The sequence below is a fragment of the Populus alba genome, chromosome 6, assembly GCF_005239225.2.
Source record: "Populus alba chromosome 6, ASM523922v2, whole genome shotgun sequence".
Lineage (NCBI taxonomy): Eukaryota > Viridiplantae > Streptophyta > Magnoliopsida > Malpighiales > Salicaceae > Populus > Populus alba.
The window spans coordinates 540617-555576 of NC_133289.1; the positions used below are offsets into that span (position 1 = coordinate 540617).

Below are 14960 nucleotides of genomic sequence, written 5' to 3' on the forward strand. Positions count from 1 at the left end.
TAAAAAGGGTTAATTGTCTTTAAATTTAAATGTTCACTCATGTAATAAACATCTTGTTTTCTAGGATTATGTGATCAAGGAGGTTGGCTTACTTTATTTTTAATTTCAGATTTGAAAAGCCTCATTTTAGTCCTTATTAGTTCAATTGCTTTTAATTGTACCTATAATTGCCTCTTAAACTTTTAATTTCATGCAACTTCACCCTTGCCAAACTCAATTATCACCCCAAAGTTCAATGTCTTTTTCATCTTGGTCATTAGTTTTTGATGTGTGCATTTTGACCCTTAAGTGACTATCAACCTTTCAATTGTTTTCAATTTGGCTCCTAATTTGATCAATTTTAAACCTTATATTCACACGTCTTTTTTTATTTTGGTCCTTGCTTTTGGATTTCTTCAATCAAGTCCCTAATTACTCATCAAACTTTAATATTTATACAATTATGTTTCTGATTTAACCAAATTGATTCTCTAAAAATTGCAATTCAACATTTAGACTTCAATTTCTTTCAATTAAAGCTTAGACTTCAATTTCTTTCAATTAAAGCCTAAATTGACTTAAAAAATCAACCATTCTTCTAATTAATCCCTCAACAAATTCAATTAAACTTTGAAAAAATTATAATTGAGTCCTTAAACATTCAATTCTAATTCACTCCTTGAATTGATTTTTCCTAGCTAACAACGCCTTCATCAGTTCTAAAATATGTCGTTACATTCTCAATTTTTGGTATTTTGATCCTTTTTAACCAGTCTTTGGCAATTTCTTGGGTGTTTCAATATATTCTTCTTATCGATATATAGTTTTTTTTTTTTTTTTTTTTCCAAAAATTTATATTTATTTTTTCTATATATTGTATATTTATACGGGGTCCTAAAATGGATAACAACAAACCTAATAAAGCCGATGTCTGGCAATTCAAAAGCTATGCTTTTAGGTATTGACTAATGCTATGCTTCTACAAATCAATGGGTTATGGAGTAAGATTCTTACAATATCATTACTTGGATTAAAGGAAAAAAAAACGTTATGTTGCCTTGACGCTTGCAATCTGAGTTTAATGATATTATCAAAGCATGTAATAAGCCTTTTCTTCTGTGTGTTTTAACAAATCATTTGGCCAAGCAATGAGTTCTTAAAAATGATCATTTTGCTTTAATGATATTATGTTTGATTATGATTATGGGCTTAGTTTTATAAGTAAATTTTCTTACTCCTTTAAATTTTTTTACTACTTTGTTCTCTGTTAAGCTATATTTTTAATGGCTATAATAGTTGGTTAATAAATCTCTAATATTTTATATATAAAAAACCTCACGTATGCTAATAAGAAAACTGGCGACGAAACTAGATCAACAAATGTTGTTATTAGATAATGTGAAAAGCAAGTACATTTTACTCATGGCATGTTGTCTATCATATCTTGAATCACGCGATCTAACCAAGTGGACGAGGATCCATCTTTCATCAAAGCCTTCCTGCTAGTTTCGCTTATTTCCTTCAACTTCTCCCTTTTCTTGATGTCAAACTCCATTAAACCCCTTATTCCTTTCTCTATTTCCCCAGCCCTAACAATTTCACAATCATCCATTCTATAATTCACTTGAATTTCTATTGCTAAGCGGAACTCAACGATCATTAGGAAAGCATTAAATTGCTGCTCAGCATACAGTGGCCATGTAGCCATCGGAACATCAAACCAGATGCTTTCCAGCGTAGAATTCCACCCACAATGCGATACAAATCCTCCTATGGATGGGTGAGCCAAGATATCCAACTGTGGGGCCCATCCTATTATTTTTCCGATCTCGGATGTTCGATCCAAGAACCCTTCAGGCAAGACTTCTGCAGGATTCACATAATCACTCGGAGCTTCCATCTCGCCATTTGGTGGAGGTTGACGTAGAGACCATAAGAATCGGTGTCCGCTTTGCTCCAATCCACATGCGATCTCTTTCACTTGCTCCACACCGAAACATCCCATACTCCCAAAACACAGGTAGACTACAGAGGATGAAGGATGTTGGTCAAGCCATTGCATGATATCCCTGTGAGTATCTTTTCTATCTGACACCACATCATGTTCATGGCCATTAATGAGGTTCAAAAGGGGACCAACTGGATAAACAGGAGGATAATTACCATCAGAGAAAGAGTTGATCGCATGAGATTCCAGCTCGTAAAATGTATTTACCATAATTCCCTTGGCTTCTCTGAACCTTCTAAACAGGCGAAGACAAAGAGGCAGCAAATCTTTGCCAAGTACCGGAGATGGTAAAACCTTTGCTGGAAAGGGACTCGCCAAACACGGCATGACCAATTCAACATCCGAGTTCTTGAACTCAGTAGGGTCAACTTTCTGCTCATCATGGAGAGCCTGAATATAGAGCGTAGTACCAAGAAAAGCTGCTGCGGATGTAAAGAAAATATAAGAAGGAACACCAAATTCATTGGCCACATCTATGATTTATGCAGAAAACATATCAAGAACAAACCCAGCAAGTCGAGGCGAGCCAGGGCTTGACTCGGATGCGAACACAAGCTTAGAGACTTCTTCTTTGACATGAGCTTTTTGGGCTTCAATCAAAGAAATGAAAAACCTGCTGGGTAGGTCTGGATCAAGCTCAACTTCAGGCAAGTGAATGAACCGGATACGACCGCAGGCTGCAATCACTGAATCATTGTAGCTACGAGCAATCTTGGTGCTTAAACTTGATTTCATGACAAGGAAGGTGATTGAAAGCCTCTCGTCACGTTCTGAAAAGAGCTTGGCTACCTCTACTGCGGATACAAAGTGACCTATAATTGGTGCTGGAATGAAGACTAGCTCAGCGTTCTTCATTTTGCAGGAGGCTTCAATGAGTTTGCAAACAATACTACTTTTTTGTGGATGTGAGAGATGTCTGGGTTTGAGCTTTGGATTTTATTTTATTATAATTGTTATTTGATTTTTTTTTATTTTTTAAATAATTTTTTTATTTATTAAATTTGGTTTTTTTTATTATTATTTATTTGATTTGATTAATTTATGAAATGTTAATTCTTATTATTTTAATTTTTTTATCTTTTAATTTTTTTATTTTTTAGATTTGATCTCTATTATTTTGATTATTATTTATTTATTTGAAATAATTTATAAAATTATATTTTTTCAATTTTATTCTCATTTAACTTTTTAATTTGTAAGATTTATTCCTCGTTATTTTAATAAATTTGAAAATAATAAAATATTAATAAGTTTATTTTCCAACTCATTTTTCATGATATAACCAAATACTGAAAAGTGTTTTTTCAATTTATTTTTCATTACATTACTAAATATCAAAAAATTCTTTTCCGGAATTTATTTAAAAAAAAAGTAATTTTGCAGCAAACAAACGGGGACATGGATCCAAAGATAAATTAGAGTGATGTCATTGCTTGCCAATCAAAAAACTCTCTTCTATAATCCATTTTGATTTCCACTGCCAATCCCAACTCGACCACTACTTCAAAAGCATTAAATTGTTGTTCTGCATACATCGGCCATGTAGCAAGGGGAACCCCAAACCATACACTCTCTAGTATTGAACAAAAGAAAATTCATTAAAAGAAATAAAACATAAAGCAAAAAGCAAAAAAAATAAAAATAAAATAATAATAACCTTTCAATCACTAATGCATAAAAGGCGTGCGGTAGTTTCCCCACGTCTTTTAGGAATATTCTATAATATAATATAATATCTATTATATATTGAAGAAAATGACCTAAACAAGTGTACCAGTATCCATCGTTTTCATTTATTTCCTTCAACTTCTCTTTTTTTGTAATATGAAAAGAAAACAATCAAGGTGCAACATAAAATTTCAAACTCAATATCTTTTTTTTTTTTTAAAAAACACGAACATGAAAATTAATTGAGCTATATAAGTTATAACCGTGTTACCAAGCAGTTACATCTTGAATTAAAGACATAACCAACTAACCCACAATTCATCAATGCGTTTCTACCTTTTCCTCTATTTCCTTCAATTTCTCTGTTTATAAGGAAACGGACAACCACACAAGATCAACAGATTAAGAATGGCATATATGTTCTCTCTTAGATAATGTGAAAAACAAGTAGATTTTTTTTAAAAAAAAGAGCAAAAACCACTACAAGATTTAATAGTTTTACCGACGGAATTTTTCCGTCGGCGTAAAACACATATTCCATCGGTAATTAATTTACCGACGAAATCACCGACTGAGAATTTCCGTCGGTGAATCTTTTGTCGGTAATTTTTTGTTTATCGGTAATTCTATCGGTAATAATATTACTGACAGATTTATTGGCGGAACAGACGTGTCGGTAAAAAATATTTTTTTTATTACCGACGGAAATTTCTGTCTGTAAATCCGTCGGTAATTATTTAAAAACATTTTAAAAAAAATTCATTTTATAAAATTATAAAATAATTAAATTAACATAAATCAACATTGTATAATATATACTCAAAATGCTTGGAAAAAAGAATAAGAAAATCAACTCAAACAAATTTGCAACAAATAAATAAAACAAAAAAATTGATTCAACTAAAAATGAAGTTGCAATTGCTAAAAATTTAAAAATCCTATAAATAAATCAACTAAAAATTGATCTCAAATGAAAAAAAAAATCTCACAACATTTATACAATTATTAAGAACAAAATCAATTAAAATTAAATAAAAAACAAATATAGTGAAAAAAATAAGAAAAAAAAAAATCTTACCTTAATATACTTGCAAGTGAAGCTAGGGGGAAAAAAATTTCGTAAAGCATATTAATTAAAAAAACTAAGAGGATAAAAGAAGAAAGAAGAAGAAGACATACCCGAGCATGGAGAAAAAGAGAAGAAGATGAGGAGAGAAAAGAAGAGAAAGAAATAGATATTGATGTTTTTTACATATAGTGAAGAAGAAGAAGAAGAAGTAGAAGTAGTAGAAGAAGAAAAAGAAATAATGAGTCTGTCTCTTGTGAAATAAGCGGATTCAGATTTTTTATTGGGGCGCGTTACCGACGGATTCACCGACGGATAATTGAATATTAATATTTTTTAATTATTTCGTCGGTAATATTTAATTGAAATTTTCAATTTCGTAAAAAGTTTTCAGAAACCGCCAAAAATTACCGATGATTTTTCAATCCGTCGGTGATTCTGTCTGTAATATTTAAATGAAAATTTTAAATCAATTGAATTTTTTCAAAAAACCGCCAAAACACGCTGATGAATTTTCAATCCGTCAGTGATTTTGTCCGTAAAGTAAAACAATTAACAGTGCAATTGAAAGATGAACAATTCTGGAGCTCTCTGGAAAATACCGACGAAAAATTCCGTTGGTAATTCCCTTTGTAATTGACATGATGAACAATGTTCACAGTTTATCAACGGATTTCCCGACAGAATTTATTCCGTCGGTAATTCCGTTGGTAAAAAATGACACGTCATCATTTTTTTTTCTTTGTTTTAATTTTTTTTCCCACAGTAATTCCCTCGGTATATACCGAGGGGATATTTCCGTCGGTAAAATCCCTCAAAAATTTACAGACGGAAATATTCCCTCGGTATTTCCGTTTGTATTTATTGATTTTCTAGTAGTGAACTAGATACAACAATAAACAAAGAATATAGATATTTAATAAGTGAAAAGAACTATAAATATAAACCTTAAATTTATGTTTTTGTGTTTTCGGGTTTACGAATATTTAAATAGATCATAAACATAATTTTACCTAGAAAACAAAATAAAAATATAAAATTACCATGGAAAAAACCATAAAACCTAAAAAAATACATAAAATCTAAAAATAATAAAGAAAATAACTAAACTGGTAAAACCAAGAGCCTAGACAAGATTTTTAAGTTCTAATAATTCAATAGTCCGCATAGCAATATATATAGCGACGTAGTGGCTATTTTAGAGCAAACAACCTCTGTAATTTTCTATAAAAGTTTTAATTAGAAAAAACTATCATGCAGCTATGATAAATTTATAATTGATTGCTTAGAATCACACTTTATGTCAAGACAGGATACATCAATTTTACTCATGGCATGTTGTCTATCATATCTTGAATCACACGATCTAACCAAGTGGACGAGGATCCATCTTTCATCAAAGCCTTCCTACTCTTCTCGCTTATTTCCTTCAACTTCTCCTTTTTCTTAATATCAATCTCCATTAAACACCTTACTCCTTTCTCTATTTCCTCAGCCCTAATAATTTCACCACCATCCATATTAAATTCTTTTCTATAATTCATTTGAATTTCTATTGCTAAGCCGAACTCAACAATCATTAGGAAAGCATTAAATTGCTGCTCAGCAAACAGTGGCCATGTAGCCATTGGAACATCAAACCAGATGCTTTCCAGCGTAGAATTCCACCCACAATGCGAAACAAATCCTCCTATAGATGGGTGAGCCAAGATGTCCACCTGTGGGGCCCATCCTATTATTTTTCCGATCTCGGATGTTCGATCCAAGAACCCTTCAGGCAAGACTTCTGCAGGATTCACATAATCACTCGGAGCTTCCAGCTTGCCATTTGGTGGAGGTTGACGTAGAGACCATAAGAATCGGTGTCCGCTTTGCTCCAATCCACATGCGATCTCTTTCACTTGCTCCACACCGAAACTTCCCATACTCCCGAAACACAGGTAGACTACAGAAGATGAAGGCTGATGGTCAAGCCATTGCATGATATCCCTGTGAATATCTTTTCTATCTGACACCACATCATGTTCATGGCCATTGAGGTTCAAAAGGGGACCAACTGGATAAACAGGAGGATAATTACCATCAGAGAAAGAGTTGATCGCATGAGATTCCAGCTCGTAAAATGTATTTACCATAATTCCCTTGGCTTCTCTGAACCTTCTAATCAGGGGAAGAAAAAGAGGCAGCAAATCTTTGCCAAGTAACGAAGATGGTAAAACCTTTGCTGGAAAGGGACTCGCCAAACACGGCATGACCAATTCAACATCCGAGTTCTTGAACTCAGTAGGGTCAACTTTCTGCTCATCATGGAGAGCCTGAATATAGAGCGTAGTACCAAGAAAAGCTGCTGCGGATGTAAAGAAAATATAAGAGGGAACACCAAATTCATTGGCCACATCTATGATTGATGCAGAAAACATATCAAGAACAAACCCAGCAAGTCGAGGCGAGTCAGGGCTTGACTCGGACTCAATCACAAGCTTAGAGACTTCTTCTTTGACATGAGCTTTTTGGGCTTCAATCAAAGAAATGAAAAACCTGCTGGGTAGGTTTGGATCAAGCTCAACTTCAGGCAAGTGAATGAACAGGATACGACCGCAGGCTGCAATCACTGAATCATTGTAGCTACGAGCAATCTTGGTGCTTAAACTTGATTTCATGACGAGGAAGGTGATTGAAAGCCTCTTATCACGTTCTAAAAGGAGCTTGGCTACCTCTACCGCGGATGCAAAGTGACCTATAATTGGTGCTGGAATGAAGACTAGCTCAGCGTTCTCCATTTTGCAGGAGGCTTCAATGAGTTTGCAAACAATACTGCTTTTTTTGTGACTGTGAGAGACGTTTGGGTTTGAGCTTTGCATTGCATTTTATTTGTTGGTCATGCTAAGGTGAAATCCCGTTAATTACCAATCGCAGCCTTAAAGTGAGGTCATGGCTTTGCTGTCAAGCCCGCCACTTACTATATACTGCCAACAACAGTTGGACAACTGTCAAATTTGTTTTTCTCTGGACGGCAAGAGAGTATCTTGCTGAGCGGTTATTCTCGGATACAGGGGTTGTTTGGAAAAGTCCAAGGCTTGTTTAAAGTATTTGTTTGTTTAAAAATATATTAAATTAATATATTTTTTTATTTTTTATATTGGTATATTAAAATAATTCAAAATATAAAAAAATTAATTTTAAACAGAGAAAATTAAACATTTCAAGAAATGTTGTTTGGAATACAGTTCTAAAGATTTTACTTTTAAGAGTGATTGTGATTAAGATCTCATTTTGGAATACCATAGTTTTTATTTTAGATATTTTTAATAGTTTAACTATAATAGTGGCAGCCCACCTAGTCCACCAAGAAAGATGAGAAGCCTTGATGACTTGTATGAAGTAAATAATTATATTAATAATGATGTGACACTACATTATTGACTTTGCTACATGTGATCATGTAGTTTTTGAAGAAGCAATAAAGGATGAAAAATTAAGAATTATTATGGATGAGGACATTGTATCAATTGAAAAAAATAACATAAAAATTAGTTCCTAAACCAAAATAATAAAAAAAAAACCAATAGGTGTCATGTGAATCTACAAAGAAAAAGAAAATGTCAAAGAAGAAGTAGAAAGGTAGGCAAAAGACTATAGTCAAAAGTATGAGATTAACTATAATGAAGTGTTTGCTCTAGCTGCTAGATTGGACATCATTCAATTAATCATTGTTATAATTGCCAAACATAGATGAAAAATCTATCAAAAGTATGTTAAATCAGCTTTTCTAAATGTCTTTCTTGAAGTGGAGGTCTCCATTGAGTAATAAATGAGTTATAAAGTAAAGGAACATGAAGATAAGGGTTTAAAGTTAAATAAAATCTTGTATGGATTAAAGCATGCCTCAAGGGCTTGGTATAGTCACATTGATGGTTGTTTCTTAAAGAATAGATTTGTAAAATGCCTCCATAAATATTTTATTTATGTAAAGATAAAAGAGAGTGGTGATACTCTTATTGTATGTTTATATGTAGATGACTTGATATTTACAAGAAATAATCCAAAAATAGTAAGATACTTCAAATAAGCAATGATCTAGGAGTTTGAGATAATAGATATTGGTTTGATGACATATTACTTAGGGATTAAAATAAAGCAAAGAGAAGATAAAATCTTTATAAATCAAAAGAAGTTTGCAAAAAAGGTTATTAAGAAGTTTAAAATAAAGGATTGTATAAAAGTGAATACTCTAGTTGAGTGTGGATTAAATATGTTAAAGAATGATAGAGAGAAGATAAACTCTACAACATTTAAAAGCCTAGTTTGAGATACTTTACATGCACCTGTCCAGATATTCTTTTTGGAGTAAGACTTGTGAACAAGTTTATGAATACACCAACCATGACACATTTCAAAACTTTAAAGCGAATTCTTTGGTATATCAAATATATTGTTGTTTTTTACTTGTTTTATGGATATTCTAATAGCTTTGAACTTGTGATTTATAATGATAATGATTAAGCTAAAGATATGTATGATAAAAAAAAAAATTACAGGTTTTGTTTTCTACATGAGAGACACAACATTCATAGAGAGATCAAAGAAGCAACCTATAGTCACATTATCAACTTGTGAAGTTGAATATGTAGCTACTACAATATGTGTTTATCATTCTATATGGTTAAGAAGATTATTGAAGAAATTATGAATATCATAAAAGAAGCCTATAAAAATTTATGTGGACAACTCATCAGTCATTGCATTAATAAAGAATCTAGTGTTTCTTGAAAGTAATCACAATGACAAACAAGAAAGTTAAAGTTGAGTATATAAAAACCCAAAATCATGTCTCACACAATATTATTAAGCCAGGCAAACATGATGTTTTTGCCAAAATGAAAGACATGTTGGGAGTTATATATATATATAACAAGTTTAAGAGAGGGTGTTAAAAATAAACCAAATTTTGATTCTTTTGAAAAATAAAGGAACTGGTATATCAGTTAAAAACCAGTCGACCAATTGAATTAAATGAATTAGTCGAACGATTATGTTGGCAAAATATATTTACTATTCAGATTAGAATTTCCTTTAAGTAGTTTAATTCATTGGTTGTATAGGACTTCAAGCCTAAAATAGGCTTTTAATCAGAATTATAATTCAAGGTGCTTGGAGAGGAAGGCACAAGACAAAAACACTTAATAAGATTATTTTCCTCTCAAAAAGTTTTTTTTTTTTTTAGTTTTGCTTATTGTTTTGGTCTATAAACACCTACCACACATATTTTCTTTCAACAGTAAGTAACCCAATTATCATTAGATGATTGGGGCTCATTAATGGGTAAATCAATGAGTTGTATACATTTTGGCAAAGTTGAAGTAGCAAGTGAATCAAGGTAGTTGATGGTCATAGAGTCAAGAATTGGCTTGATTAGAAGGATAGATGTTGAAATTCATTTATCACGTTCAACAAGAAGCTTAGTAGTATTCACTACCAATACAATATAACATGTACTAAGTAAAGGGATAAACACTATCTTTGGTTTCTTCATTTGCTATAAAATTTTGTTCACAGATATGTTGTAATAATATGTTTATAAATGGATATTTTATATAGTATAGTATAGTATATGTAATAAATTAAAGTTTATATTTATGAGGAACAATGAGATAGGAAGTGTGGTTAGGAGATCATATGAAGCTAGCGTATGTTGTACACAATGTGTATATACTATGTTTCGAGCTGATATGATAAGAATAAAATATTCTTGTAATTCTCTATTGAGATGACATGCTACGGGAAAAAAAATTATTGTCTACCATCAAATCTACTTACAATTTGGGTCTAACCTAGAAAATGTTGCAACATTAAGCTAATTAAAAAAACCAAAATGAAAGTGTGGCATCATAATTGGTAATAACCAAGCTTTTAGCTCTATACAAATTGGAATGGAATTCAAAAACCCGATCCAACATTGATCCATAACCAGCTAGGCTCATTAAACAAGTCACATCTTGATAGACTATTGGGTTAACCTCACTCCAATTCAAGAAAGAAAAGTACATTATTATCTTAAAAATATCCATAAAGATTACTTCAACCCCTAACGAAAATAATATATGGTAACTGGTACATTTATTATCTTTGTGTGTTTACTATAACTCTTCTTCTTCTTTTTTATTGATGTCTCCAAACCTTTTTATTTTTCTTTGAAGATATCTTTATGCACCTTGTACTTACTGAGTGGAATTAATGTTCCTCAATTCATTAAGTTTTTTCATGACTTTTATATATATATATATATATATATATATATATATATATATATATTAATTAGTTTGGATGTATATAGTAATTTTTAAATCAATTTTAATGTATTAGGGCCAAATCCCTAGAATCAATATCATTCACGTAAAAACATCTATCCTAATTAAAGTTGATACAAACCACTTTCCACATCAATTTGTTTTTGTGAAGTTCAGAACTTTTTTCGTGACTTGAATTCTGGGTACATGATCAACAATGCAGAATTAGTGTTATCAGGACACCCCATTTATGTTAAACCTCAAATATACTTCTTGTGAACCAAATTATATAAATATTTTTAGCATTTCATAAACTTTCAAAATATTCCACAAACCAATAAAATCAAATAATACTTCATAATACTTATTACATTATAAAATCCAAACTTTAAATAAAACAATATAATAATGAAGTGTCTAAGACATCGAATAAAAAAGGATAAGAAGAAAAGTCTCGCGGAAGCAAGAAAGTTATACCCACAAAGGAAGCAATTAAAACTCTCAACAAAATTAACCTATTAACAGAAGCTAAAAATCTAAAAATAATATTAATAAAGAGGGGTGAGCACAACCAACTCAATGAATAAATAATATTTAATATACATCATAGATATAATAGTAAAAATAATAAATATATATACACACATACAAAGCATATTAGCATATGGTTATGATAACATATGATGTTTAAGATCAGTCCTCATAAGTTGGTGTCTCTCTCATCAACTAGATATATAGACTATTATATGCATATAAACTAACTACCCTTCGTTAGTATAAAGTTCTAACAAGCATCTCAACATCAAATCATAATAGATAATGACATAATTATCAAAGCAAATGAGCATATCAAATAGAATTTAATTCAACAGAATATGAATGCAAATTCAAGAATTGATGAATATTTGAGAAATAAAGCAAGATATATAGATATTTAAGAAATAACTAGTTATATTTATCATATAATCAATATATTCATGTTTATATTATATGCATATTAAAGATTATTCCACTTACTTGGAAAACAAAAGCAAAAGATAAGCATACATAGAATTGGAGATTATAGAAGATCGTTAGGAGAAACATTAGCAAAACCTATAATGAATACAAAAAATAAAATAAAAATCAAAGCAAATAACATAAAAGATTTCAATTCTAATATTAGAGACCAAAACATAATTATAAAATTAAAATAGATCCACCTAATTGATCTTGAATGTATCTCAAACTGAAAAGAACTAATCAACTCCTACTACTTGGTTAACCAGTCAGTCGAGACTATCAGGTGAAATAGTCGACCGAAATTGACCAACCAGTCAACCGGAACCATCAAGTTAATCACTCGATCAATTCAGTCCAACCAACTAACTGGTTTATCAGGATTACAAAATCTCGATCTGCTTGTCTTCCAAACTATAGATCTTAAAAATAATTAGTATATTCCTTAAAAACCTAAAATTTCTGACCTCATATTAAAAAATTTAAGCCAAAGAAACATTAATTAAACATCTTAAATCTATTTATATTTAAGGTGACTATAGGGGAGTGTGCTTGGGAAAGCCTTTTCAATATACCTTTTTCTACTATGCTTTGAGTTGCTTCCAATAATGAGAAGAATTTTTCTTAGTCTATTTATATTGAATATATAAAATATATAGCAAGGATTTGATTGGTACTCACTCTAGCTCGCAACTTTTTTAGACATTAGTGTTTCAAAAAATTAACGTGAACCTTATAGTTCCATTTTGGTCAATTTCATTCGTAATGACTTAATTGTGAGCCAGATTGAATCCATTTGACACCCTTCACCTTCTTCAATTTTAAACTCCACTTGACCGGTGTCCAAGTGAAAGCTCATCTGATCAGTGTCACATTGCTAGGATGTTCAAGTGATTGAAGCTAAATGCAGTAGTCAATTGAGCTTTTTTGACCCATATTTACATAATCTTGTTTCTAAATTTAGTTTTCAATGCAAATAGATGATGGGAATTTTATTAATATAAGGAAAAATTTATTGGCCATGACTAAACATTCTTGTTACACCAAGTCTTACATAAATCTTAAATTAAGGATAAGGGTCTTGTACTGAAAAATAGTAAATCCTTTCATCTTGTAAGAAATGTTAATAGTAAGGGGAATAGAATATTTTCTGATATGTTATTTATCAATACAGCAGATATATATACAAGAGTCAGTTGCTAAACTTACGGTACTGTTATAAAAGATATATTCTATTTCTATATTTGAATTCTATCTCTAATAATAGTCAATAATCACTCCGTTATCATAGGAGAAGATTACTCCCAATCACCATATTCTAACAAGAAATTGCTTAGACTATAGTTCGGAATTTGGATCAATTGATTCATGACAGGTTTTCTATTATATCATCAATCAAACGACCCAAAGAAGAATGCGAAGATCCACCAGGCATCAACGTTTTTTCACTTATTCTTCTCACCTTCTTTCTTATTTCTTTATCTTCCTCCATAATATGTTTTATTGCTTTCATTATATCATCAGCATTTACAATTATTTCATCATCTCCTTGAAAATTCATCGTATAATCCATCTTAATTTCCACCCCTAACCCCAAGTCAATCACCATATAAAAGGCATTAAATTGTTGCTCAGCATACAATGGCCAAGTGGCAATTGGAACACCAAACCATACGCTCTCGAGGATAGAATTCCATCCACAATGTGATGCAAATCCTCCCACGGCTTGATGGGCCAAAATATCCACTTGTGGAGCCCATCCAATCACCTTCCCGATCTTAGCTGTTCGATCTAAGAACCCTTCTGGTAAAACTTCTTGAAGATTCTCATAATCACTCGGAGATTTCAATTGACCACTCGGTGAAGGTTTAAGTAGGGACCATAAGAATCGATGTCCACTACGTTCTAGTGCACTAGCGATCTCTTTCACCTGTTCTGACCTAAAACTTCCTCGACTCCCAAAGCACAAAAACAGAACCGATGATGGAGCCTGATCATCAAGCCACTCCATGATGTCCCTATAATTCTTGCTCCCATCTGACCCCACATCACGACCATTTCCTTCATGTTTAACAATTGGTCCCACTGGATACACTGGTGGGGTCTTGCCATTGGAAAGACTTTTAACAGCATGCGGTTCAAGCTCTAAAAATGTATTTATCAAAATACCTTTGGCTTCCGTCAATCCTCCTGCAATCTCGAGAACAATAGGGAGCGTCTCTTTCTCGAGTGACGATAAAGGCAAGCATTTAACAGGAAATGAGTTCTCCAAGCTCGGAATTTCCAACTCAGCATCCGAGTTTCCGAGCTCACTGAGGTCCACTCCCCGCTCATCATGAAGAGCCTTGAGATGTAACAGGCAACCAAGATAAGCAGCGTCCGAGGCAGAGAAAGCGTACCGTGGAACATCAAATTCATTCGCCAGATCTTTCAGTCCTGTAGCAAACGCATCAAAAATAAACCCGGCAAATTGAGGAGAGTCGGGGCTCAACTCGGACTGAGTTTTGATCTTGGAAACATATTCTCTGACAAGGGGTTTATGGTCATCATACACGGAAGTTATAAACTGGTTATGGGGTTTAGTATCTGATGACTCAGCACTGGGCAAGATAATGACTCGCAGACGATCAGGGACTGTTGATGCAGCAAGTGACTCGTTGTATTTGGTAGTGACGGGGTTACGAGCTGGATATATGAAGATAGTTGTGGAAAGGCGATCATCACGCTGAACAAGAAGCTTAGCTATCTCTACTGCTGAAACAATATGGCCCACAGCAGGTATTGGGATTAACACCAACTCTGCTTTCTTCATTTCTTTGCTAGATGTTTTTGCTACAAGGATTGCTTACAGTGAACAAATGTGTGGTTACCTGATCAGTATGTGAGGATCCATATCCATTATTGAGTGATGTCATGGCTTTGCTGGCAGTGAACCATATCCATTATTGATAGA

The 14960-nt window shown here is 32.3% G+C and overlaps 2 protein-coding genes and 1 pseudogene across 2 annotated transcripts; all 3 read right to left on the bottom strand.

Moving 5' to 3' along the window:
* Positions 1-1367: 1367 nt before the first annotated feature.
* On the bottom strand, positions 1368-2936 carry LOC118058479 (anthocyanidin 3-O-glucosyltransferase 6-like; annotated as a pseudogene).
* Positions 2937-5982: 3046 nt separating this feature from the next.
* On the bottom strand, positions 5983-7565 carry LOC118058477 (anthocyanidin 3-O-glucosyltransferase 6-like). Its single transcript, XM_035071181.2, has one exon. It carries the CDS (start codon positions 7499-7501, stop codon positions 6050-6052), a length of 1452 nt encoding a protein of 483 aa, XP_034927072.2. The 5' UTR covers positions 7502-7565; the 3' UTR covers positions 5983-6049.
* A 5658-nt stretch (positions 7566-13223) lies between these two features.
* Positions 13224-14960, bottom strand: LOC118058478 (anthocyanidin 3-O-glucosyltransferase 2-like). Its single transcript, XM_035071182.2, has one exon. The coding sequence runs from the start codon at positions 14817-14819 to the stop codon at positions 13374-13376; it is 1446 nt and encodes a 481-aa protein (XP_034927073.1). The 5' UTR covers positions 14820-14960; the 3' UTR covers positions 13224-13373.

Excerpts from the sequence above, each read along its gene's own strand:
- LOC118058477 (XM_035071181.2), bottom strand. The coding sequence starts at position 7,501 with ATGGAGAACGCTGAGCTAGTCTTCATTCCAGCACCAATTATAGGTCAC.
- LOC118058478 (XM_035071182.2), bottom strand. The coding sequence starts at position 14,819 with ATGAAGAAAGCAGAGTTGGTGTTAATCCCAATACCTGCTGTGGGCCAT.